Below are 27104 nucleotides of genomic sequence, written 5' to 3'. Positions count from 1 at the left end.
GCAGTACTGTTGGTTTGTTGATGAAACTATAAATACTACTATTAAAGGTGTTACTTTGTCATTTGTATCCACTGTTTTTAGAAGTCGAGGGTAATGAAGACATTCTATTGATCAGAGCTGAAGTTTTCTACATAAATACTTGTACAAAGACATTGGGGCATTATAAAATCATAAAGGCCAGCCATGTGAAAGGAATCGCAGTCAAACCACTATCTAATTACATCAATTTACGGCCTTGCTGCTTGGCTAATTGTTCTCGGGCTGACACGTTATTTGATTCTGTTCTTAAAAGCTTCTTCATGATGTTTTTCAGTAATGAGATGTCCTTTTAAATGTTGTCTTACCTAATTAGTTTCAGTATTTAAAAGCAAGACAACTGTTGCTAACAATCTGAAACACACAACGTGTGATTATTGTGACCTGTTTTCTTCTTTTTTTTTTTTTGAAGCCAAGTCTTCTACCACCTGCTCATGCAGCCACCTACACATACAGCACAATAATCATCACCTTTATATTTTGCTCAAATTGAGAGTTGACATACTCCACACTGTGCTGATAAGGTCCATGGAGACATTAGCTTTGGTGAAGCCCCAAGGGGGCTGCAGCATTCACACACCTACACAACGTTTTAGGTTGAAGTTGACGTATATATATATATTTTTTAGTTTTTCCTTTCTTTTTTTTTCTAAGCAGCTTGTCATTAAAGGACTAAAGTGATCCTATTTACATTTGAAAATGAATATGTACAGCTAAATCATAAACACAGTATCCAATAAATAAAAAGTACATATGAACTGCATTTGTACTTTCTTTTTTAGTAACAATAAATTAAATTTGAATAATCTCTCCTGTTTTTGATATTAGTGTCAAATGCCCATATAGTGTGCGTGTATATATATACATATATATTTAAAAAAGCTAAAAGTAATCCCAGATCTGTGTGTGATGGTATAATTTTATTTTGAAAATATTTGCCATAGTTTGGACAGCAAGTCATTGTTTGCAGTAACTAGATGCCTAGTATCAAAGCAGTACTAAAAAGCGGAGCATACTGTATATGCAAATCTGATCACCAAGGTGTAACTTTTTGAGCCCTTGTGTTCAAAAAACGAAATTTTAATTTAGTTTTTTGACTCTGTTTATTTTAATTTGTTAAAGTTTTGTCATTTTTTGTCATTTTAGTTTTGTTTGAGTAGATATTACAATATTTCATTAAGAACAAACCAGAACATTGAAGGAGAGTTGGAAGAATTTACTTAATGATGAAATATAGGAAAATTTAAGATTTCTCACATCCTTAAAGAAAATGATTAATTTACACCTTACACCTTGATTAAAGGTGATTAAATATTCATCCAAGGATAAATTGGAATTAATGAATAACGTAAGAATTTAAATTAGCTTCTTTAAATAGTATATAGATGCAAATTAAGATTATTGTATACAAAATTGACTTTCAACATCAAAATCTTGAAAGCAGTGCTTGTAAAAGAAAACTGAGACTTAATTATTTTGGTCCATTTCCATATATTTTAACATGGGAAGATTGATATATTCCTCCGCTCAGACGAAGCTCATCCTGCCTCTCCACACAACTACAATTAGATCTGTTTAGATTTCATGTCCCTATAATATTTTCTCTCATTTACATGAGGTTTTATTTTATTTGTCAGTGTTGTACTGAAATGACTTGTTAATATTGTTAAGGCAATGTTAAGGGATTAAAAAGAACAGCTTTCTGTTACAATTGTTTTTTTAATTTAGTCGGCACCCAGCTTGATTAGCCCTGTGCTGTTGGAAAGTTGACTGTATTAAATGCAGGATTAATGCCTCAGGCCCTAGATCTCTAGTAATAGCAGACGGAAATACTGATCAAAGAAGTCTAACTGTGCCGTGGGTGTTCGGACTGCCTCTGTCTGCTTCTGTGCATTACAAGATCGAGCTTTAGAAGACAGAGCGCACACGTGGGAAGACAGAAGAGGGATTTTCTGCAGACTTTTTGTTCAGGAGACAGGTGAGGGTTAGATAATCTTTAATTAGGGTACGATCACTGATTCATTGGGGAACTAAAGGTGGAGCGGTTTTAACTCCACATAGGATGTACAGATGACCTATAGCACACAGGCAGGGGTGTACGTGTAGGGTTGTGTGTGTGTCAGCCTCACAGGTTTGGGTTATGTTTGTTGGTGTGTGTGTGTTTGTGTCTGTCTGTGCAGTTCTTGTCAGTGTGGGGGCAAGAGGGGGGGCTCCAATCCCTCCGTTTTGTTTCCCAGGAGACATGGCTGACACTTTCTCCAGGTTGCTGCACTTACTTAGGCTTTGTTGGCAGGACCAGTAGTCAGAGCTGCTCAGCAGCAGCCTGCTCTCATTACACGCAGTTCACATCAGGAAAATATACAGCACCAACTGTTGGAGCATTAGGGGTTTTTTATGCATATGGGTCCTTTATGCCAACTGAAATAAATCTCTGTAATAAATGTGTAAAAGTGGTTTTGCAGTTAAGGTGAAACACTACAGGCAAAAAGCCATTTTTTTTATCTGGATTCAAAAATGTTTCTGGGTCATGTTGGTGATCATTGTTGCGTATTTAACCAGAAAATTTCTCATTTATGCACAGGTTGCGGGAACAAAAAATGTACAGAGAAAGCAGTTGTTTAAGAGGGGAGTTTCATGTTGACATTATGCTACTTTCTGGTTTTCTGCTGAAGTTGCCCTACAAATCAAAATCAGTCTTAGAAAGTTTGATGTTTAAAATACAATATGTCTGCCTGTGTGCTGATAATTGTGATAATAAACAGTTAATTTGTACTCAAATCAGGAACAACTAGTACTAGATTATTTAGAACATATAACATGTCGTATTTAAATGGATTTTATACAGATGAATACATGAGTATTGTCTTGTGTTGCTAGTTACAGTTTGCGTGGTTACTTAGAAAAACTCAACAAATCCTTCTAGTTTTACAGCTTGCATCTGGAACATGAAAAGGCAAGAAAAGGAATATTATGTTACAGTTTTTATGGGTAGACTGTAGCTGTACTGTACTTTGCTGTCAGTACATTTTAAAACAAGGCAAAATCTCCAACCTCCCCTTATTGGTGCTACCATTTGTACACGTACGGATAAATCTTTTCTTAATTCAAAAAGATTTTCCTTCATTTCCCATTCTTTGCTTCCTAAGTGATGCACCTTACTTTTTTTGTTTGACTGAGAAGATTTTCCAACAGTTGCACATATTCATTCCCTCAACGCGTTTCTCAAACTTCAACATGTAACACTAGATAAATACACTATAATTCCATAACGATTACGAATTGGTGTACAAATAACATTTGTTAATATGTAAATAACCAATGTAGAGTTAACATTTAAATACCAGGACAGTTCAAATGCATTATCAGTTTAAATAACATAAATTTGCAATTAATCCCCAAACGTTCAAGCAGTGCCGATTGTCCGGAAGAAAACACGACATGCACACTCCAACTTGGACTTTCTTTGTGTTCTTTTTGATTTGTTGGAGCCAAACACCGACCCAGAAAGGTTTTCTAATGAACACCAGGTGTACACCTTGTATATCAGTGATGATACATATGTGCTTGGCAATTCATTGTCATCTAGTTACAGCTTTATATTTAGCTGCAGTCATCAGGGAGTTGGGGATGCCTCTGTAGCAGCTGTAAATGTGTCCTCCTTGTTTTTGCCTCCATGCATCTTCATGCCCTCACAAATCTTCCCAACAATACGCCACAACAGGTATGAGTTCCCCTCCGTGCCAGGACTCTAACTTTTCCTGAACAAAATGGTGAATAAATAGACATTTAAATGAACTGAGGCTTTGAGGCCATGTCTAATGTGTGAGCAGATTGTCATTCAAGACATCAAATGGAAAATGAAAGACATCTTAAGTTTTGAAAGAATGAATTTTAAAGCGCCAGCGTCTCATTCCACGCCAAAAGCAACTTCTCTGCATCGATTTACAAGTCTTCCAATGAAAGGCGTGTGCCAGAATGAGTTGTCTGTCAGTCTTGGAGACGCCTGAGCAACCGAAGGTGGGTGGAAAGCATCAGAACAACAAAGACAAGAGAAACCTGAGTGCGAAATAAAGAGCGGCCATGATGAAGCTGGTAAAGGACCGTGAAAGTGGGCTCCCTGCCGATCCCGCCGAGTGATGAGACGAGGGCCAAGGCCAGTTCTTGCTAATAAGTGTGAGCGAGTACAGCCAAGAGGCCTCAGCCAGTAGCCTTATAACACCTATTATCATCCTTCCTACAAGACATCCACGTGTTTCCATTTACAGGCTATTGCTTAAGCTGTGAAAGGCTCTTCTTTGTGAGCATGTTGACACCTTTCGACTTGTGTCAGTAAGAGTTGACAGGCTTTAATAGTTTCTGTGGAGGTCAGCCTGCTGCTTGGGGTGGATAGGTGGAGGAGAAGGACCAGGATACCCGAGGACAAGCCTCACTGAGCCGACAGGAGGAAGAGGAGTAGGAGGAGGAAGATTTCGATGCTGGGGCAATTTTGTGGCCAGTAATTCCCTCCAAGGTTTGTAATACAGAGTAGCAACACAGCAAAAGCAGAGACTGAGGCTCAGACAGCCCACAGGGGACATAATGTGTCCTGAGCCAGCAAGGGAGGAAAATATTGATGTTGACCTTTTTTTTTCTTTTTTTTTTTTTTTTTGCAGTTATTATTGTGCGTGTGCCAAAAAAAAACATTGTAAAAGTAGCTGACAGATTCTTTCTAAGAGTAGTTGACACCATAGAATTTTTTTTGTGTGTTTTTTTGTTCATTTAAAGCGATGCGGTCATGGGTGGACGAGCCCTGCTGGTGGTATCTGTGGTGGCGTGGCTTGGCCGTGACCTCGCTGGGTACAGTGCTGCAGTGGAAAATGTCCTGTCACTTGATGGAGGAGCTGCCTGTAGCGCTAGGAAGGAGTGTGGCGACAGAGGCCATGTGTGTTAACCTCTTTCCTTGTCACTTTTTCTGTCTTTCTTCCCCCTCTGTACACTCCCCCTTCCCCTTATCTCCACCTTTTTTTTCTTTTTTTTATTCTACTTTTTCTCTCTCAATCCACGTTCCCCCAGACTCAACTCTCTCTCCCCACACTCCTCCATGACAAATTACTGCTGGCGGTTGATTTGTTGGTTGTCAAAAGTGCTCCCTGCGCTGGAGGTGTGGAGTGAACTGCAGAAAAAAAAAACGGTTCTCCAACCCCCCTGCCCACCCTCGTCTGGCTGTCCAGATCACCTGCTCTTCCACCCGACCAGCCCTTCACATGTGCCCCCTCTCTGGAAATCGACATCCTGTCTCATAAGATCTCATTACATTAGATTTTCATGTTAAATCAGCTCCCATATTAAATTTTCCGTTGAGACTATTTCGATATGTCAGGAAAGGAGCTTGAGGAGGATCGTTTTCTTATTTATGGGAGAGGAAATGAAGCAAGAGCAAAATGGGGGGGGAAAAAGTGTGAGTGAGCGATAAAGACCGAATGACAGAACTAAAAATGTCAGGATTTGTGATAGGCTGCCTGCTGTGGTAAGAAGCACAAACAGCTCCTTAGAAGGAAATCTGTGTTTGTTTGGATGATCTGATGAATTAATAGAATAAGCCGCTTACTCTAATGTACTGTAATATTCTTAATTTTGCTGTTTCTGCGAAGATGTGACTGAGAAAACATGCAAAGCTGCTAAACAAAAGGATTTAACATCAATGTCATTGAGCAACCAGTGTGTTTTTTAAACTCATCATATCTGTATTGGTCTATAGTATTAAATACTGTACAAATACAGGAATTTAATCATGTTTGATTCAAAAATCCTGTAAATCCAATGTTGCCATAAAGCAGCCGTTCTCATTGATTTTCAGCTTTGCCAGCAATGACCTAATACAGCCACAGATATTGGAGGGATAAACCACCTTAGTACAGTGAGCACCAACAAATCTCTCATCTCTCACGCAGTTTGTGTGCGTTGTACTATGTCAATATGTACAGTATGCCTTTGCTGGAAGGTAAAGTAAAAGTTTACCGTGAATAATTGTAAGGAAAACTATACATAAAGAGTGGGAATCATTTTTTTTACCACATTTTGGTGCAATTACATCTCTTTTGGAAGATGTCTCTACACGTTTTGAACATTTCAAGATTAAAATTATGGTCCAATATTTTTATTGTTATTTTGCAAACCAGCTCAAGCTTTTTCTAATTGGATTAAAAGTAGATGTGGACATCATCTGGACTTTGACTAGGCCATTCTTGCATATAAAAGTACTTTTTTCTAACCTGTTCCCAGCCTGGAGTCTTTTGCAGCATCTGACCAGCTTCTGGGATGGTGTGTTCAGGATTCAGTGGTATCTTTACATGTGGGCCCAAAATGTTTGGCTATGGTTTGCCATCTCCCCCACATGGCTTGTTGTAAGCTTAAAAATGGATGTTTGTTGACTAACTTTTAACATTGACATTCATTAAAAGTTGCGATTTTATAAAATAACTGATTATGTTGGATTTTATGTGTATCTGTGTAGCAGGGCTACCACACTTTTGAGGTTTACTCTTTTTTTTTTTTTTTTCAAAATTATGGGCTACTTAGCGTTAGTCTCGACAATTCTATGACAGAACCCCTATAAAACACACTTAAGTTTGAGGGTATAACATGACATAACGTGCAAAATATTTTTGTACCAGATAAGAACTTGGTGATGGTGTTTTGACAGTAGTTTTTGCGCGAGCAGAGGTGATTTGTTTTCACGACCAGCTTTGGTCGCCCCAGTCCGACTCGCTGTTTCTGCTCACTAACAGTTTCACTTCTGCAAAAATAATCGAATATGTTTTCTTTTCAACCCTGGCCATACAGAAGCAGGATTGCTTTGTGCATTGCCATCAAAACACAGAGGAGAGCGACGCAATCCACTCATGTTCAAAAGTGTAAAAACTATCTTGTCGCTCTGTCTTTGTGTTAAAAGAGGGGTTAAGCTCTTATCCTATAAATATGGCTTGAAAATCCCTCTGTCAACGACGCATTCATTCTAAGGCCCGTATTAACATAAAAATGGGGGGCTTGTTATACAGTGAGATTTCAATAAAAAGAACACAAAATGCATTTAATGAAATTCAGATGCAGGGCCCTGGCTCCCTGGATCTCATTAAATGAGCTTTGTGCTGTTTTTCCAATCTTCTCTTTGTAGAGGGGGTCCTTGAGTGCCCTTAATAATGTGGCAGATTTCATCATATTCCTGATTTAAAGAGGACAATGTCTGCCTTGTTCACTTGTTCTTTTCTTCTTTTTTTTTTTGCACATGGAAACCAATCTCCACAGATGTACTCGAATAGTTTCTGAATCTGGATGGAGATGATACTCCCAACTTATGGTGTGCTTTCTCTTTTACTTGTTGAAGTTTTGTTGGGGCTCTCCACTAACTCCTTTTTTTCCCCGCTGTCCCTCCCTCCCCTCTTTTTCTCTCTCTGCATAGGATTTGGTTTCATAACTTTTGAGAGTGAAGACATCGTAGAGAAAGTCTGTGAAATTCATTTTCATGAAATCAATAACAAAATGGTAAGTTCACACATTTTATCTCCCCCCCTCCACCCCCCACCCCTCACAATTCCAGGTGGGAGTTGAAGGATTAATATTTGATTTGTTCTTTGCCCTACTATTAATAGCAGACCATGTGTGTTTGTGTATGTGTGTTATATGCACAAGCTAATACTCCCACATAGCCACACTTTGTGGGTCTCTGGGTCTCAGGGATGGGAAAGCAGTGGTGTGTACTGCCCACAAACCGTGAAATTGTGCGGCTGAGTTCTGCCTGTCAGGCTGAGGGGACGGGAGAGTGGAGCCTGTCCCTCTCCTCTCGTTTCTACACTCCCCTCTTTCTCTCCCCCCATTACCACATGCGCTCACACAAACACACATGCACAGGTGGGGATGTCCAAGGGTGCAGGAAGAAAGCTACTGGCAGAGGCAGAGTTCATTAGTCAGGGATTAACACCTTCTACTGAGTGCCAGCGATGCTGGTTTTATTTACACCAATCGTACGGTCCTTTCAGAGTTTCTGCTGCAACTTTCAAAGCCATCAAGTCAGTCACGTATGATAAATTGACAAGGTCCGCCCTCAGTGTAGAGAGTGTGACATTAGGGCCTCCTTCGCCCACGTCCATCCTGTGAGCCTCTTGAGAAATCCTGCATCATTTGAACAGCTTCGTGGGCCGTGATTGACGGGAGGGAGTACTTGTCTCACCACCGTTCTTTCCGAGTGTGCACTCACTCCCCCCTCCCCTCTCCCAGGCCTCCTCCTGAAACCAGCAGACTGACTGACTGCCTGACTGACAGAACCGGAGTAGTATAACCTCCCTCACCTGGGAACAGGCCAAGTCTCATATGACCCCAGTATGCATCCCAACATATGGTGTCGCATACCCTGCTAAAACTGAAACTTAAATCTATGGCAGAAATAACAATACTCTGTAGTATACTCTGTCAGATCCTCTGGCATGCTGATGTACATCTGTGGAAACCAAAGAAAAAAAGAACAGTTTTTTAAAAACTGTCACATGTGAATATGCTGAATGTCAACAAGTCCCAGTTTGGATTTTACAAGCAGGTGACACATTATTTCCAAATAAAGTCTCACTTCTGCCACCTTTAACCAGGAGGAAAAATACTCTCACAAAAGCATTTGTTAAGCACTGTACAGTAATTTGCTGATGACTAGAGTGGAAACAGAAGTGCTAATTAACAGACTGAATGTGCCGAATAAATAGTTGAATAATAGCACAATTATTATCAATTTATAAAAGGGTTTATTTTATTCTGTAAAACTATGTTTCAAATTAAATGTTGGAAGGATGCACTGATTTTTCAGAACACACAGATATGGTTAGTTAGCCATAAGTACAACAAGGGCATTGTGTTAACAGTGGCTCTTAATGGGAACATGCCCCTATTAAAATTTAAAGTTTGTGTGATTAAAAAATAAACTGAAATAAGAAATAATTTTCAAACTTTCTCAGTCGTTAATGTGTCATATATCTAGTGCAACTGATCTGTACAACTAAGAAATCTGTTTAAAAGCTTCAACAACATGTTTGACATCCTAATATTTTGTCAAAAATATTTTGAATCAACTACAACATTTAGTGTACTTTAATAGGAGATGTGCATGCATTATAAGTTCACGAGTTAAGGCCATTCCAACATCTTTCTTTTGATGATTTTTCACTCACTGTGATCCTGAAAAATGAATTTCCTCTTCAGCTTTCTGGCAACACCTGAAGGCTACCAACATCTCTCCGTTGCACTTCTCTGCCTTCAGTATTTAGGAAGGTTTTAGGAGATTCTAGCCATCCGTCAGTGTTTTTTCTGGAACAAGAGCTTTTATTTTTAAAAACCATGATTTCATACTGTAGTGTCTCCTCTTGATAACATCTCTCATTGAGAATACCTGAGGGTCACTGCCACACCTGTAAAACACCTGTGAATTGAAATCTCGAAAGAGCCTCATTGAACAGTTTCCAACTTGTGTTTTCATTGTTTTGGAAGAACATCTAATTTTTCCCATTATATATATATACATATACATATATATATATATATATATATATATATATAATATTACTGTGGAGTATTTTTGTACTTTTCTCTTGACTGGTACCTTGCTAGAATGAGATCCTTTTGAATCTTTGTGCAGCATTGTTGTAAACAGTAAGTATGGAAGTGAGCAAGTCTTAGGAAGATCCAACTATATAACTGAACTCTATTTCAATCAAAAAACAAATGAATAAGAGAAAGGCCTATATTTTGAAAGAATTAATTTTAATGTGCCAATGTCAAATGCCAAACCAACTACACTGCATTGAGATATTCTGTGTAATTGATGATACATCAGAAGGGGAGTTAACAAATTAATTAAGAGTGTGCACTCTTACGAGACCAGGTTATTTTGTCTGTTTTAGATTTTCCCTCAAATATTTTTTTCATTTGTAGTTAAATTGTAAAGGATAAATACCATATCAACGGTGGGAAAATAAAAAATAAAATTCACAGTCTTAGTGTCTAAGCTTAAAGTGAATACTTGTAATGGCCACTGTAACTTGAAGTTTGAACAAGGTTTACTGTGCATATTTTTATATTTCTTACAATTTACCAATTCAAATTTGCAGAAAATTACTGATTTATTTACTTATTTTTTACTTGGTTAAGTGCTTGAATTTTGTTTTTGGTTGCTTTTTATCATTTTATTTCTTTAAACTTTCCATAATATTCTAATTCAGTGTCTCTTTTCTATAATTGCTGAACAGAAATAATCCTTCAAACAGCTTTAATGGCTCTGTTACAAAGCTGGGGAAATAAAGATGCAAGCTTTATATGCCGATGATAATAAGATGAACATGTTTTTTTATTCAGACTGAAATTACGGTCAGTTTTCTCCAAATCCAAATGCCTGTGTTATCACAAATATTTAAATGTACAAAATCTCTGAATACACCTCGGCTATGTTTCAGAGAGATACTTGGTCAGCTGTGGCATGTTTTCATGCAGTCCACTGTTGCTTGTCCAGCTGATCAAAACATCTGCTCGAGTGAATTTAAACTCACACAAGGCAATAATGTCAAGCCAATTTCATAGCTCCTACAATCTCTCGCATGTCACAAGTAAATTCACTGGTTTTTCTGATTCAGGATGTAACATAATTTTAATTTTCAAATTGTGGTTAGAAATAAATTTCCATTCATCAAGTGTGTTGATTTTATAATCACCATTAGGGTATTGCTTTTGTTTATTTAAGCTGGTTCATTTTTCAGGGTGAAATGATAATACCTCAAGAAAGAATTAAGTGTACACGTTTTTTATTCTAATTCACACAGGATTAGAAAACCCCACAAAAACATGCTTAAATATTTATATATACCACCATTATTATTTAAAATTTGTCTGTCATGTTAAGTTGGATCACAACTACATACTTCCTGTCGCTATCAACAAGGATTTGGTAAAGTTCTAGCTGGAAATTGGACAACTCTTCTTGGCAGAATTAGCACAGTTCCTTTAAATTGGTATCATTTTTTTGGAGATCATTTCAGAGGCTTAATGTAAGACACTTTTATCCATTCTTAAACCAGATTGCTTTGTATTTTGAGATGATTGGAACACTAGATAATGTTCAAGCTTTATCCAACTACAATTAAACCCAAAATTGACAATTTGTTCTGACAAACATGAAACATGTTTGTTCTGACTCTGCGATGGACTGGTGACCTGTCCAAGGTGTACCCCCCACTTTTTTATGATGGCATTTGTAATAGTAGTTGCATTTTAGAAAAATACAACCAATTAGATATTGCTATACATATTTGTTTTTATTGTTTTTATTATTAAGGTCCACATACTTCATAGTTTTTCATGAGAGTAACTTAAAAAATGGAAAAGAAAAGCCTTTTTCCCCATCAGAGATAAACACAAAGGTAAAGTCCCAGTAGCTTATTTAAATTTAGATCTTTGTCAGGACTCACTGATGTAGAGCTTGCCAAAACATATATTATTTCATTGAGATCAGTTGTAAGTAGCCTTTTGTGTCCTGTTAATATATAGCAACTGAAATTATGTGACATGGGAGGCTGGAAGGGAAGTTGTGAAATTTATTGTTGTTTTCACCTCCTCTCATTTTCTTGCCAACAACATTGTGGCTCATTTTACACATCTGACCCAGGGTTGTTCCACAGAGTGTGAAACCGTAAACAACTGTAAGCGTTTAGTCAACATTTTCTAATGAGGGCTTTATGAGGTGTAAAATAAACTACTATGGATGGGAGAGAGTCACTTACAGCTTTGACTGCCAGTAAATATAGATGCATGAGCTTAACCAATCCTGAATTATTTTTAAGAACTGTAATGTAGGAATGCTTTTTTCAAATAATTGTTTTGATACTTTTTCATTACAATGAAACATACAACACACACAAAACTTGGGGCACTGATTCATAGTTAAATAGGAAGAAAGAAAAAACATTACAAGATGTTACACCTAGTAATGCTTCCTTGCTCTTGTATGTCAGCCATTTAGACCAGCATTTGTTGTTAGAATGTCCTTTTATATGTAAAAGATTTGTCCATAGAGTGAATCTCCACCACGACTTCCCGCCAATGTTCTAGCTGGGGAGGGAGTTTCTTTAGCCAAGACCGTGTAATAGCTTTTTTGCTTGCAATTGATAGAACTTTAAAAAGATACTCATCTTCTTTTTGAAGCACTTCTCCAGATATCAGCACCAGCAGAAAAATTCTGGGGATCTTTGGGGATGACATACCCCAAAATTATCCCGGTGGTCTGACAGATTCCATCCCAGTAAGGTGCCAACTTTGGGCAGGACCAAAAAACATGAGAGTGATTGACGTTCTGATGGCCACATTGACTCCAACGTTGCTGTTCTTCTCCTCTGTGTCTGCTAGTAATTTGGGATGTAATAAAGTATCTAATTAAACACTTCCATCCGAATTCCTTCCATCTTTTAGAACTGGTAGATGTCTGTTGTGTCACACACATTGAAAGCCAATCACCCTCTGTAATTTTTACTCCCAATTCCCTTTCCCATTTAGACTTAATATTCAAGGTGTTATTTCCATTATGTTTCTGCAACCCTTTATATAGTTTAGAGACAGTTTTACATGGGAGTTGAGTATAAGCATTTGCAAAAAATTTTACAATAGTATTATCTTCTGGAGGAGCACCTTTTTTTATTTTAGTATTGTAAAAATGTCTTACCTGAAAATATTTAAATAATGTAGGAATGCTTTTAGCCTTTCTGCAGTGAGTAGTCTTTATCGCCGTAGAAAATACAGTTGTCCTTTTTCTAGCTAATTCCATCACTGTCTCCTCTGACTTAATGTTAAACACTTCCAAAATACTAAAAATGAAACACTTTGAGTATTCTTCACTCATTAATAACATCCATACTGAAGAGATTAGACATGGTACTTTCACAGATTGGGTCGAGTTTCACCAATCACCAATGTCTCTGCTTGTATCTGCTGCTTCACATCTTCCACCAGGCTCCAGAAATGCTATTTATAGCTATTATGTTCTTTATAAATAACAGCACACAAAGAAATATTTTAAACCATCAGGATAAAGTCCAGGGAGACTTAGCAGAAAATGTGGGAATATATTGAGCTGGTGTTGTGTGAAGGGATATTACCAGGGTCAGTTTTCTGAAGCTTTTGTCGCCTTTGTAGGGTCCCCCTCCTGATAACACCTACAGCACATTAAAGGTGTTTGGATACAGAGAATAAATGTGACGCTCAGATCTTCTACAAGGTGTTGACATTTTCTAGCATCTGCAGAGGGAAAAGAATTTGTGTGTTTAAAGCCTTTTTGTCCCCCCCTCTCGTCATAGAGCAGTGGTTATTCACTGACTGAAGCACACAAAGTAAAAAATGTCCCCTGTCTTCATCCTTATGAAGTACTATACAGAAATAGACCTCATCCATCCTGCCCATGAGTGTTATCTGAGATGGTCTCGTGAATAATTGATGTCGACAGAAATTCCACCCCGCTTGGGAAGGTTGTGGATGTACAGGACAGCCCACCTTCTCGTTGTCCTTCCTCTCAAGAGCTCCGTTGGTGGAGTGGGTCAGGGCCCACTCAGATGTGAGTGACTGAACCTGTAAGTGACTTGGTCAGCCCTCTGTGTTCATGTGCCACCCAGGCTTCGTTCTCAGGGGCATGTCTTCTCTGTCACTGTGAATTCTGTCTCATATATAATTAAAAACAGGGTGCAGCTTTGCAAGAATCTCATAACTCACCCCCATCAGCCGCTTTGGCTTCTCTGCCCCCCCTCTTTAGCATATGTAGGATGTGATAAAACTATTGATTATCTCCTCTGGGGCTCTGTCATTGTTAAAACATCCTCCAGCTACTGCAGCCACCATCCTTGTGTTAAAACTAGTAAATATTTTGGAGTAAAAATCAATAGATAGAGGACGGGATGACGGTTTTCAAATATTTTCAAAGCTTTTCAAAGCTTTTTCATCACACCTCCACATATGTGAATGTCTATATAATACCACAGGGAAGAAGTCTCTTTGACAGCTGAGGGAAAGTTGTAAATTCTGTTTTCTTGAGGAAACAAGTTCCTTAATCACTTTACAGCCGGTTGTCGTGGAAGTACAGCTAGTTCTTAATAATACTGCATAATTATAATCAAGTTTTGGCTCTGATGAGCGAGTGGTGGGTCATTAAAATGGACTCAGTGGTTTTTAGTCTAACCATTCAAGATCATTTTTATTTTGTTATTTTAAACTTTCAAAGACAGCAAATCACCACCAAAAACATTTCTAGGTAGGTTTTTCAGTATTTTAAAATGTCTTTGTGACATAATGCACAATTACAGTGCTAATGACATCAAATAGGCTCTAATGGTCAATCTCATCTAATTTAGCACTAAGGAAATCAGGCATTTATTCAAAACTCTTCATTGTTTGGACATAAAATGTTCTGAAATTCTTAGTAGAGGCTCTAAAGAAAGCTTGGAACATTAACAAACAATCATTAAAACATAGCGGTTTAGTCGAGAGGTTTTCATAAACATAAACAGCCATTAATTTGGGTCTTTTTGTGACTTATCTGAATCATTTTGCATATGCATGCTACGTTTATTGTTTCTGTAGGTTGGTAACCTCATATTACCTTTGAGTTTTGTTGTCAGTGAAGCCTAACAATATAATCTGGATGAAATTAGCATGTTTACACATTACATTATTATGTCATAACTTGATAGTGTTCAATAATGTATATTCCGTGACAGAAATACATTTTAGCACTTAACAGAAATAATAGAACTCATCAAAATATTTTGAAATATAGTCCATCAAGTTTCAATAAGGACGTTTTGCCATGTCTTCAAAACGTTGAGGTTAGCTCGTTTATCCATTCCAAAACCAGTTTTGGTGTGTTTGAGATCATGGACCAGTTGGAACAACTGACTAGTTTGACGTTGATTAATGAAGAGTAAGAAAGTTCTCACTCTTCATTAATCCAGTGTTGAGATCAAAGCAGACCACCACCATGATGCTGCTACCACCATGAGGTGGTACAGCGTGCCTCTCCTTGACCAGATATTGTTTTCTCATTATTAGGGAAGAAAATCCATATTTTTGTCTTCTGACCACAAAAACTGTAGATTTCAGTTAAATTTGATTGTTCCAGCTTTGGAGCAGGTGGCTCTTTCTTGGAAGGCTCCCTCTCAGGCAATGTCGATGTCTACTTGCTTTACAGTCAACTGTGATACTCATGGGTCAACATCTTCCAGTTTATGATAAGCCTAAGCCTAAGCCATTGTGCTTTTACATTGTTATTAAACACAATGTTCTTACACATTTTAAGTATATTTTAATATTTTTGCAGTAATACAACAAACTGTACATGTTTATTTTTCTTTCTTAGTTATAAGTTAGACATGCCAAACAATTCTCTTGTTTTTGTTTTATTTTTTATAATTCCCACCCATATGGAGCATATCTGTTTTCCCAAAATCTATTGTGCAGATTGACGCAACCCAAACAGCTTTAATCATATAAAGAATTCGCTCAAGTGGCTAGAAACACAAGCAGTCGTGCAACAGATGGTTTGGCCCTCACACAGGCTTTCTATTGGTATCATGGAGCCAGTCTGGGATTACATGGAGAGACTGGAGCAGCTGGGACTTCCTAAATCCACACAAGAACTATGACAAGTTCTTAAAGATGTTTGCAACAGCATACCTGCCAAGTAGTCAGAGAGTCTCTGGATAAGTGCTTCTAGGAGTATGGATGCTGTTTCATAATGGTGGACACATCAGATGTCTGTATTTTGTAATATAAATAACCAAAGAGGTTGTGTCAAAAGTTGTTTACCAGTGATGTCATCTTTAAATTAAATTCTTCCTGGAAATGATAGGCTGAGCTACAAAAGTAGTAATCTCAAAAAAGTCATGTCACAGCTCAAAGATGAATAGCCAACAGGGATTTTTTTTAGACAGTTTTTGAAACTCAAAAGCACTGAAATCTTACTAACTGTTGTTAAAATTTGTCAGAATTTACAGAGTACTTTTCATACACAATAAGGCAATACAAAACGTAACTACACACAAAAATAAAAAAAGAAATACAATAATGAGTAAATAAATTTAAAAATGGGGTGGCAAAACTAGAAATGTACATAAATGCGTTGAAATGAAGAATTGAGGAAAATTAATTGCTTCAGTGACGATACAAAACCAATATACTCCAAGTAAACATAAAAATTCCAGGAAGAATTTCTTCCAAATTCCTAATAAAATTAAGATATTTAGTCATAAAAAGGTATACAAAGAGAGACTATTATCTACATTTACATAAAAATAAACTGAGATAAAAGTTAATTAATCAGAGTAATACAATTAGAGGATGGATTTACTCACAAATACCACAAAGAAAATAATCTTTAAGCAGGAGCGCCAATAGGGGGCAAAAGGTATGACAATTCTAAGGGCCCCTGACCAACAGGAGGCCCGCCCCTATTTATTTACTTATTTATTTATAAAAAAAAATTTTAAAAATTGGGGCCCTGTCAATTACAAAATTAGTCATATTGTGTTTTCGAAAATTGTTTTTAGCAGTAAAAATTTAATGTTCCCCCTCCCAGACCAAAAAACACACATCCATATTTGCCCTGAGCCCCCCTGGATCTGCATGAAATGGTTCGTTCCTGCTTGGAGCTTGACGGTGACGGTGTTCAGCAGCAGACAGTGGAAAACACGAACGACTGTAGCAGTTACTATGCTGCTAAGAAAAATAATAAAGTCAGGTTTTCAAAAAGAAAAAAAAATAGAGAGGGAGAGACAAAAAGGCAAGAGTGTCTATTTATAACCCAGTTTTTCTCCGAGACAGGTGGGTAGACTGCGTGAGATTATCACGCAAATTATCACGTAAAATTTATGAGCAGTAAATATTATGCTAGGTATTAGAATTTCACCAAAGAAAGCAAGGCAGTGGCAAGCCTTTAAAATTGTGACGCTTTTGATAGGTCAGATAGACTCAAAAAAATGTACACCAGGTATACAGTTTAGTTCTTTAAAACTGTTGTTAGTTCATTCGTACAGGAGTGACAGTAGTTCAAAAAGCCCTATGGCTTTGCTATATTTGCTTGAGAAAAACTGAACACCTGTGCAGGACCAGTAAGGGTTTTTCTTCTGATTTCTACTCCTTATTTCAGTGTCTTTATTTAAAAAAGAAAGAAAAAAAGTCCACCTACACTGCATCACCACCTGTGCTGGCAGCTTTTATGATCGGCATTTCTTTTTATCGCCTGGAGGAAGGTGTTTCTCCAGTTGGGCTGTCACAATATCACCTTTTCCACTATATGATTATTGTGCCCAATAGAAAATCAGAATTAGACTAATTGGTGATCATGAATTTCAAAAGAATAATAATGCCGTTTGCTAAATCACTCTGTACGTTTGTATATTGAACTCAAAAGCCTGTAGTCAAGAATAGGGGGGCACTCAATTCTAAATGCACTAAGCGCTGCAAAACATGACACACAAAACCTTAGAGATTATAATCACCATCATAATTATTAAAGACCAATTAACTAGCCTGTCTGATCAGGTAAAATCAACTATGATACAACATTTTTGCATTTGCAGTAGCGTTTATAGTTACATCATTCAAATAGTTTTAACATATAAATTGGCTTGTGCTTCCTTTTACAGAAAGAAAAAGAAGCAGCTTCCTAAAATCTGAAAGTTATGTCGCTGAGTTTTTGTTGGGAGAGGTTACTCTGTTTTTCTTAAGCCTTTCTATTGTGGCTTCCTCTTTATTTCATTAAAAGTGACATGTTCAATGATACTGTGTGTTAAGATTAGATTTAAATTGTTTTAGAACCGAGACAATACCAGATTCTTTATACATCAAAACCCTAAAGTTGAGTGTGCTTTCCTTGCATTCTCAATGAAAAAAGAAAACACACCACAAATGACTGAAGTAATAGTGTGACTTTTTATTGACTTGTACTGACTAAATGTTGGCACTTACATCAGTACAACAAACCACAGTGATGCTAACAGAGCAACAAAACAAGGCTGTTGAAATAAATGAAGCTCAACGCACTGACAGGTTTATAGTTCTTGGTTTTAGAGGTTGTTCTGTTTGGATTGCTTTTTCCTCTAACCCTGAATGTGACAACTTTCATCACTTAACTGGAGATGTTGGAGACATTTTCAGCATCAGCTAACTTACGCTTGACTCTAAGTTAGCTGAGTTAGCTGGCTAACTAAGCCAGCTAAGTTAAATGTTGTTAGAAACATATATTTGCTTATCTAATAACATCCATTAATAACAAAGTACTTAATTAATATGAGCAGTATTTGTGAATTGCTAGGACTGCAAACGTCGTAGCTGAACAAAGAATGACTATTAAGATTTGAAGTTGTGAATGACTACTCTAAAAATAAGTGCCGGACATCCTGTCCTACCAGCTGTAAACTGAGCATGTTGTGAGTGTGGTAAAGGAGAGTTCTACACAGAAACATTCAGGCCTCTGGGTTTTTAAAAAATATATATATTTTTTTTCAAGAGTGTCAGTTGCTCACATTCTTTGAACATCAAGTGCCTAATAAGGGAAAAGGACCACCCTTCGGAGTAGTTTAAGTCCCTCATGCAGAGCTGCCTTACAAGTCCTGGACGGTAAGTAATTGGATGTTTACCCTTCATTGAAGAAGGAAAGCTTTAAGGGATGAAGGAAGTGGAAATCCACTTTGCACTCCGCTCACCAGGATGTCCCATAAAAGCGCAGAGATGTTCAAATCTGCTGATTGAGGAAGTGATGGAGGCCATTTGACATCAACCTGATGATCATGGTGCTACTTCTGAATGTGCTTCTTAGTGTGGATGTCGACAATATTATTTTGCAATATCAAAGCCTGGTAACAGGGGGAGAGCGAACACCACGGGGTGCACATGGCCTGAAAATGACCCCATATCCTTTACCTTTTATATGCCGTAACCATGCAGGGAGATCGTCACCATAATGATTCGTCTGAGATTGTTCGCCATTGATGGCATCGTTTTGCTTTTTCTAAAACTTGTCATCGTCATCATACATCTTGGATCCCTCAATTGTCCTGTTTTTGTTGTTTGTTTTTTACTGACCACGGTTAAAGTTTTCATAAAGAACAAGGAGTCTGCTGATCAGAGGATCTATTGAAATACACTGGCTTTCGGTGCATGTCTTAAATCTTGTCAAAAACATTGATTTTTCAGGTTTAATGTCAGTTGTTGCAAATCGTTTTTAGTTTTCCTTTTTTGTTGTTGTTTGAAAAGCCAAAGTGTTAGACTATGTTTGAAACTTTATTTTTTTAGCTGTAATCTCACCCTCACCAGGCCCGACATTGGCCAGTTAGTGCTGTGACAGTCCTTAACTATGCACTCTGTGTGTTTTGACTGTTCAGCTGGGAGTAAATGAATCACACCGTTTCCTTTTCTCCAGTCAGCCAGTCGACTGATGGAATTCATTCACTGGTGAAGCTTAATAGCAGCTGTATGCCTCCTCCTCAACACACACATACACACACACAGATGCACTCCACACCCACATCGCTGGTCCCTGAAGGACAGTCACTGCCAGTCCATCCCGCCCACACCTCTCCGTTATACCTACAAGGTTAATATAGATGGGAGATGTATTGAAAAGGTCATTCCTGGCATGCTTCTCCACTATGTCGTAGCTTTTGTACAGTCAAAACAAAGGAGGGTTGTTTATTTCTTCAGCAGTGGGCTTTTATTACATTTATCATAAAGTAATCCTGTTGGGGTGTGTAATAATTTCGATGTAGAGCTTGAATGTTTAATATAGAAAACCAACTTTCGGAGAGCCACATATGTATGAGATTCTCACAGTATCACAATATGAAGGAAAAATACCACTATTCAGGATGCCATAGTGTTTATATAATGTGATCTAATGGTTTTTATTTAAAACAGAGATATAACAACTGCTTTGATTCCTGGGAAAATAATGTTACATATTGAAAATAAAGGTTTAAATTATGCTTTTCTTTTTGTTGCAGAATCAAAGGAACAGACTGAAATAAAAAAAAAGAGTTGTATCATTCCTGCATGCTTTTTAGGCCATGCTTGCATCCGTTAGCTAGTAGTAACGTTAGCTTAAATTACAACTATTTTAAAAACAATAAATCAGAAGATATTTTAGTAAACATGTATATTTACAAATATGTATTTATGTATCAAAACTTCTGAAAAAATGAAGACATCTTACAATAACCGCAAGTTAACATTTATTTACTCAAATGGATATTTAACATAGAAAATTCAAGTAAAAATAAATAGTTGTCAGATTATTGTATGGCTATAACAAACATTTAATTGAAACTATTTAAAACAAAATAGTTTTAAATAGTTAAATAGCTAAGACTTACTGTTAAGATTAAGATTTTTATTAAGAAAACATGTTTTTGTAGAGGAGTTTATTTTTGGTGTTTACCCTTAATGAATCCTTTATCTTTAGGTGTAGAAAATAAGATCAGACATCAATATCTAAACATTTCCCTATATTTTATGCACTTTCATGCATCATTATCTGGACTTAGTCCCGATATGACACTGTAAACTTAGGAGGAGTCACTCTCTAGTTTTCTCTTTTCAGATCTTTAGATCTTTAAACCATAAGAACAGTGTAAATGGAAAGTTTTAGCAGTTTTGAAAACCTAAATTAACTAAATCCTTGACACTGTGAAACTCTGCATCTCTAATTCTGATCAAATAAAAATCAATTTGCAAGGGACATGTTCTCAAAAATATTAGGCTTGGTACTGCAAATCAGATTTCTTTATCCATATTTTAAATATATAATTGTTAGAATAAGCATAAAAAATTCTTTGAGTCTTTTGGTATGTGTATTACTAAATGCTTTAAATATCATGCAAGATTTTGCAAGCAGGGGACCCTTGACTTCTATATGTCAACATCTGTCCCCTTATACCACACACTGGTTTTGGGCCTGATGCCAGCTTGGATTATTTTATACCCTTGTTAAACTGTGTTGCAAGTTGTTCAGACATCATTTAAAGCCTCCAGTTGAATGATATGTAGCGAAGTCTAACCAACACATCTGCTCTAATAAATGCCTTACCTTTAGGAGGCTTTTTCCCTGCATGCAGGCAGTCATAGGCAGTGGCTGATATACCTTAATGAAAAGATTTGTTTTAGCTTTACTGCTGTATATCAGTGCAGCACAGAAAGTACCCTTTCGGTTTATGCTGGAAGCACTTAGGTTGAGATAGCTGGAACTTGTGAACGCTGCATGGCTGAAAGGTTTAAATCTGTACCTGTGTGTTTTGAGGCTGCTGCAGCTCCCAGACTCTTTGCCTTTGCAAAATTTTAGAAAGTCAAGGCAGGTTAATGGGGTGTCGGCTTTCCCAACAGGGGAAACATGCTGCACAATGCCACCTTGATGTTTATATTGTGGGTTCAGATTCGGCACTTTTCACAACGCATCATTGCGACGACTTTTAAAAAAAAAAATTCCAGAGTCCTTGAGAGTTCAACAAGCCATAATTCTTGGAAATACTTTAAGCCAACACCTGTACACTCAGTGTTCTTAAGCTGCTCAAGGTTCAGCCGCTAAAACTTTCCACTTGGCAAAATTTGAATATTTGCCCTCACAGTTGCTGAGCCTTTTGTAGCTTTTCATTGACAGGCGCTGAATTGTCTTTGTGTCCTCTCTACTTCCCCCCTCCTTTTCTTTTTTTTTTTTTTACTTTAACTTAGCTGAGTCTTGAAAGCTCCTGCCTGCCTCCCTCACACACACTTCTCTGTCTGTGATGCAGGTGAACACCCACACGCTCACACCACCACAGATCCTGGCTTCTGACTGTTTTTTTTTTTTTTTTTTTTGTAAATCCATGACAAGGAGCCCTCGCTCTGAATATCAAAGACTCGTATCTGAGAGCATGTAGGCATGACTCACACGCGGGGCTCTGTCTTAACTCCCAGCAGGCCACCTGAGCGTCCAACTCACTGGAAGTGGCAGGGGTTACAGGAGGACGGCTGATCAGACAGCAGCGTGTTTGCGACGTGGGCGGAACTCGACCGTATTTGTCACCCAGACATGTGAACATATGAAAATCCCAGCAGCGCACTGAGATTTCCAACACACTCGTTGGTCCCAGCAGCCGGCTCCCGCTTCCATGCCGGGGGTCATTCTCTTGACTATAGGGAGCGCCTGAGTTCTCTTCAGCACAATGTCAAAGCGCACCAGGCGAATGTGGAGGGCAGAGTGGCTGTGACAGCTACAAAGTGGCTGAGGGAACTGTGTACTTTAGTCGGTCTGCTTCAAATAAAAGGGGCCGCTAACAGCAACAAATCACAGCTTTGCAACACAGCAACTTCCCCCTCTGTGATAGAAACCTTTTTCATTAGTGCTCTCTTTTTACATGTCTTGTTCTCAGCTGGATGTAGTGTACGGCGCTTGTTACTCTATCGATTCGGCACGGAAAACCTCTCAAGGCATGAAGTATTTCTTCAGTTTGGCAACTCGCGGTAGCATGTTGTGCCTACCGCTCTATGTGTGAATAATAATGTTCACCACCGGCCTGTCAGGAGCTGCAGACCTATTTATATGGGTGCCGAGCTATACCTTCAGTTGATGTGCACACTGCACCGGTGCAGGAGCCTGTCTTTGTGCAGCAGGCCGGGATGACATGTGAATCGCGGCAGCTGAGAAAGCCCCGCTTAAGTGGAGGCAGTGGGGAGAAAGCAGGCGAGAGCCAGGAGGCAAACAGACAAACAGATGGACAGGCTGATGCCAAGCAGGCAGTGGAGCAAATAGATTGTGCAGGATGGTGAACGGACTCAGCCTACCAAAGAACAACCGAGAGACACGGGGCCGAGGCAACGCCGTCAGCTGCTGTAATTCCTACAGATAGGATGGATACGTGGTAAATAGCACTCTCATCTTTCTTCTTCCCCTCATCTGCCCCTGTCACATCCCTCATTTGATATGTGTTATGTAGGAGGAGGGGATGTCAGTCTTGCTAGATGGGAAAATGAGCAAACCTGTATATGTGTGAGAGGTAGAGTGAGAGGAATAAATGCAGGGAAGAGATGAGTGCTGCAGGTGGAATGAGGCGGTGGACACTGGGGACTTCAACTCTTGGAATGCAGACAAAAAACTTTTTTTTTACTCGGTGAAACGCTACTTGAATTACATCTGTTGTTGCAGTTATTACTTCTTTGGTGATTATGATGTTTAACTTCTAAAAAAAAAAAGTCTGCGACTGAGAGGATGGTAGAAACGGAGCTTCTGCTGTTCTGATGTCTCAAAACTCTGAAAAGACTTTAGCTTGTATTTCCCCCAGGCTCCGGGTACATGCTCACTGGAGCAATAACCTTTGCTTTAATACCGGAGGAGCACGATTGTAAGTTTTCCTTGGAGTCTTTCCTCTAAAATGTGAGCAGCTCAGATTGACTTAGTCGTGTTTTTTCCTGTCTCTTTCTCTCTCTCTCCCATGGAAAACATCTAGCTGTGTGTGAGTCAGCCAGAAACCAGCTTTAAGAGCTGAGACAGCCCTGTCAGATCTGTCTTCTTGTGTACCTACAAAGTCTAATGGTTTGTCTTTTGTGTGTGTGTGTGTGTGGGTGTGTGTGTGGGGGTGTGCGTGTGTGTGTGGGCGTGTGTGTGTGTGTGTGTGTGTGTGTGTGCGTGTGCGTGTGTGTGTGTGTGTGTGTGTGTGTGTGTGTGTGTGTGTGTGTGTGTGTGTGTGTGTGTTTGTCTGTGTACATAGGTAGAATGTAAGAAGGCCCAGCCCAAGGAGGTGATGTTCCCACCAGGTACGCGAGGGCGAGCCCGGGGTCTGCCCTACACCATGGATGCCTTCATGCTGGGGATGGGCATGCTGAGTGAGTTGGATTCAGCAATACACACACTTTCTGAACTGTTTCACATTTTCTCACATCACAATCACAAACTTTATTGTATTTTATGGAGATGTTTATGTGGAAGCCTAAGGCAAGGTGGTGCATCATTGTGAAGTGGAAGGAAAAAGATACAATTATAGCTGTTAAACTTTTGAAGAATGTTTTTACCCATTCATCTTTGCAAACTAACTCAAACGTAGTCGGTCTGGGTTATTTTGTGTCCGTTCCTCAGCTGGCTTTAGGTCTGGACTTTGACTAGGCCATTCTGTCGCATGTGAATTCTGCTCAGTCTTTATGTTTAGGGTAATTTTTCTGCTGAAGGATGAACCCTCTACCCTAGTCTCAAATATTTTGCAGGTTTTCATGTAGGATTACTCCACATTTAGCTCCACCCATCTACACATCAACCACGATCAGTTCTTCTCTGCTCATAAACACCATTCACTCAGCTTCATCTACATGGAGCATGTTGCAAAAAGACTGGAAATTAACTGGACTTATTTCATTGAACACTTAAGTCCATACTGAGAGCTCTAGAGATGAATTCTTTAAATTGTGACTGTTTTTAATAATTACTGTGTGGCACTTTAATTATGTAGCTACTTGTAATTGTTGCATAATTTTAGCTGCCTCTTGGCTAGGTTTCCCTTGAAACAGAAGTTTTGGATCTCAAAGGGACTGAAAATGTACTTATTAGATGAATTCTGGAAGCAGTCTGATACACTGGATTTTATTTAGAGTTATCAGAGTAAAGAGGGGTTGAGTAAGAATGCTCATAATTTTTTATAAACTGAGACCACGAGTTCTTTTCCTTGCATCATACTTTTTTATTGGTCTATCCCATAAAATCCCAGTAAAAATATATTGAATACATCATTGTTAGAACGTAATAAAATGTATATGAAAGATATCTGAAGTAAAATCAGATTAACAGCCGATATGCATCTCATTCAAGCATCAAGTTCTACCTATTGTAAAACAAACTGAGTAAACTACCCCCATCTAAAAAGCTCTATTAGGTGGTTGCTGCCCCTAATTAGGCTGCTTCAAGGTATGCCACCAGTGGCCACTGTGGTCTATTTCGGGTTGAGTCTGGTACAGGCAGCCCCTGGGCATATAGGAGCAGACCAGCACATTAGCAGACTAAATGAAGAGGAAAATTGGTGTAATGTCATATTAAGGATTCATCACTGTGCCCCCCTTAATGGGTAATGAAGGGGACACACATGTCAGAGAGAGATCTCATCTACAGGGACCTCAGCTGCCGACCCACCCCTCTTCATTACCATCCAGCCCATGCCTGTGTCCCTTTTTATTTAACACCGATGCACTCTCTGCCTCCCTGCCCCCTTACTCACCTCCCATCTATCTGGCTATCTGTCTGTCTGTCTAGTTATCTACCTGGCTATCTATTTGTCGTTCACATTCCATATGCATATAATTTGATTGTGTGGCTAAATCAAATGGATTTGCCATCACTTAAGGTCTTTTTTCATAAAAAGCAAATGATTGCCCTCCAAATGGTTCCTCCCCACCTGAAGCAGATGGACTCAAAGTTAGCGCGCCTGCATTTTTGTCAATTCTAGGTACTGCCACATATTAGACAGATTTAAATGTAGTTATTTAGTTTTTTAAATAAGGATTTATGTAAATATCTTTAAATACAGGTAGTGGAAAAACTGTCATGCATGGCTAACCCATAGCTACATTTATTTTCATAATCTATTACAATAATGATCCAGGTGACAATTTCATTTGGTTAGTCTAAAATACTGATTAGCTCTTGTTTTGTCAAACTTTGTTTAAATAAAATCTAAGCTATTTCTTCTCCTCATTTTTTCACAAAGGGAACCCAACATGTGATGCTATGGAAGTACGCACCAACTTACATGCAGACTATGTTTGTACACTGCTCAAAAAAATAAAGGGAACACTTAAACAGGTGTTTAACACTTAAAGTGTTCCCTTTATTTTTTTGAGCAGTATATATGCTCGTCATAGGGATGAATATCATGTCATTTTATATCTGTATCTTTTGAAGATGCAATTAAACTACTCATACAAAACATTAATGTACACCGCAGCTGTTAAGAACTAATTTAAGATTTAAATTAATGCACAAAACATAAAATAAATGTGAGATTAATTATTTCAGTGATCAAGTAGTTTTAAAGGTTTATTGAAAAAAAAAGAGATTCCTCTCCTTGTTCTGCAATGACTTACAACATCAGTAGTTGTGCTCTCAAAGGCAGTAAATTATTTCTATCAACTCTCTGTCTATACATTGATCTCGTCATTTGTCTGCATAAAGTTACTTAAATTGTCACGGCAACCGCAGGCTTGACCTTTCCTTGAAAGTGATTATACAGTTGTTGGTGGTAAAACAGTTGACGAGTCCAGCCAAGAGCGTCTGTCGACTCCATCGGAGCCATTTTCAGCTCCATCTCATCTGGTCGAAGTATTTAACAAGCACAGTGAACTTTTCAGAACTTATTACAGACTAAAGTGTCTGCGCCGCAGAGAGCACTCTTCCCCCTCCGCTGGGAGATGCCAGGCAGAAAGGCAGTGATGTGCTCATGTGAGAATATTAACAGCCAACTTGTTTGGAGACACTCTTATCTAAATGAAATTGGAACAAGGACAGCGAAACATTCCTTTATATAATTTGCATTTGGAAAAAGGGACCCTAGGCTCATTATTTAAGAAAGTGTAAGCTCCTTTTGTGCCAAATCTCATTAAAGCCATCCCTAGCTCCTTTGTTTACTGCCTCTAATCGAGGCATTTATCTTTATTGTGTTGTGCCGATGTATGTTTGCTGAAATTAATACACATTTGAGCCTGCGCGAGGTATGGGTGTACCAGATGGATAATTGATTTTAAAGTGAATCAGAACTGTTGGGCCATAAAATAGGTACATTAGCATGCATATTAATAAGGCAAATAAGAGCACTAAGAGGCCGCCACAAGGCCAGGCACAGCAGCAAGCTTCATTAAGTGAAACAACAAGTTATCCCCTGCCTTTTCTTTCTTTTACGATTTCTTCCCGGCTGCCTTTCTGCTATTTTACACATGCAGGCACTTTCAGCATGCATTCAATGTACCTCAAAACCTCTCTATACTGCATCAATATGGCTTCAAATTCTGCTTTTACCTCT

The 27104-nt window shown here is 38.4% G+C and overlaps 1 protein-coding gene across 5 annotated transcripts in view; it reads left to right on the top strand.

The window, feature by feature from the left end:
• The window catches only part of msi2 (musashi RNA binding protein 2), a 299781-nt gene that overhangs the window by 205047 nt on the left and 67630 nt on the right, over positions 1 to 27104 (top strand). For all 5 annotated transcript variants that reach the window (XM_023342231.1, XM_023342229.1, XM_023342230.1 and 2 more), the window contains exons 8-9: positions 7475 to 7557; positions 23817 to 23931. In XM_023342231.1, the coding sequence (XP_023197999.1) occupies positions 7475 to 7557; positions 23817 to 23931 (198 nt within the window). The remainder of the gene's footprint in view (positions 1 to 7474; positions 7558 to 23816; positions 23932 to 27104) is intronic.

This window comes from Xiphophorus maculatus, chromosome 11 (assembly GCF_002775205.1).
Source record: "Xiphophorus maculatus strain JP 163 A chromosome 11, X_maculatus-5.0-male, whole genome shotgun sequence".
NCBI classification, from domain to species: domain Eukaryota; kingdom Metazoa; phylum Chordata; class Actinopteri; order Cyprinodontiformes; family Poeciliidae; genus Xiphophorus; species Xiphophorus maculatus.
This window is presented reverse-complemented; position numbering and strand designations above follow the sequence as displayed.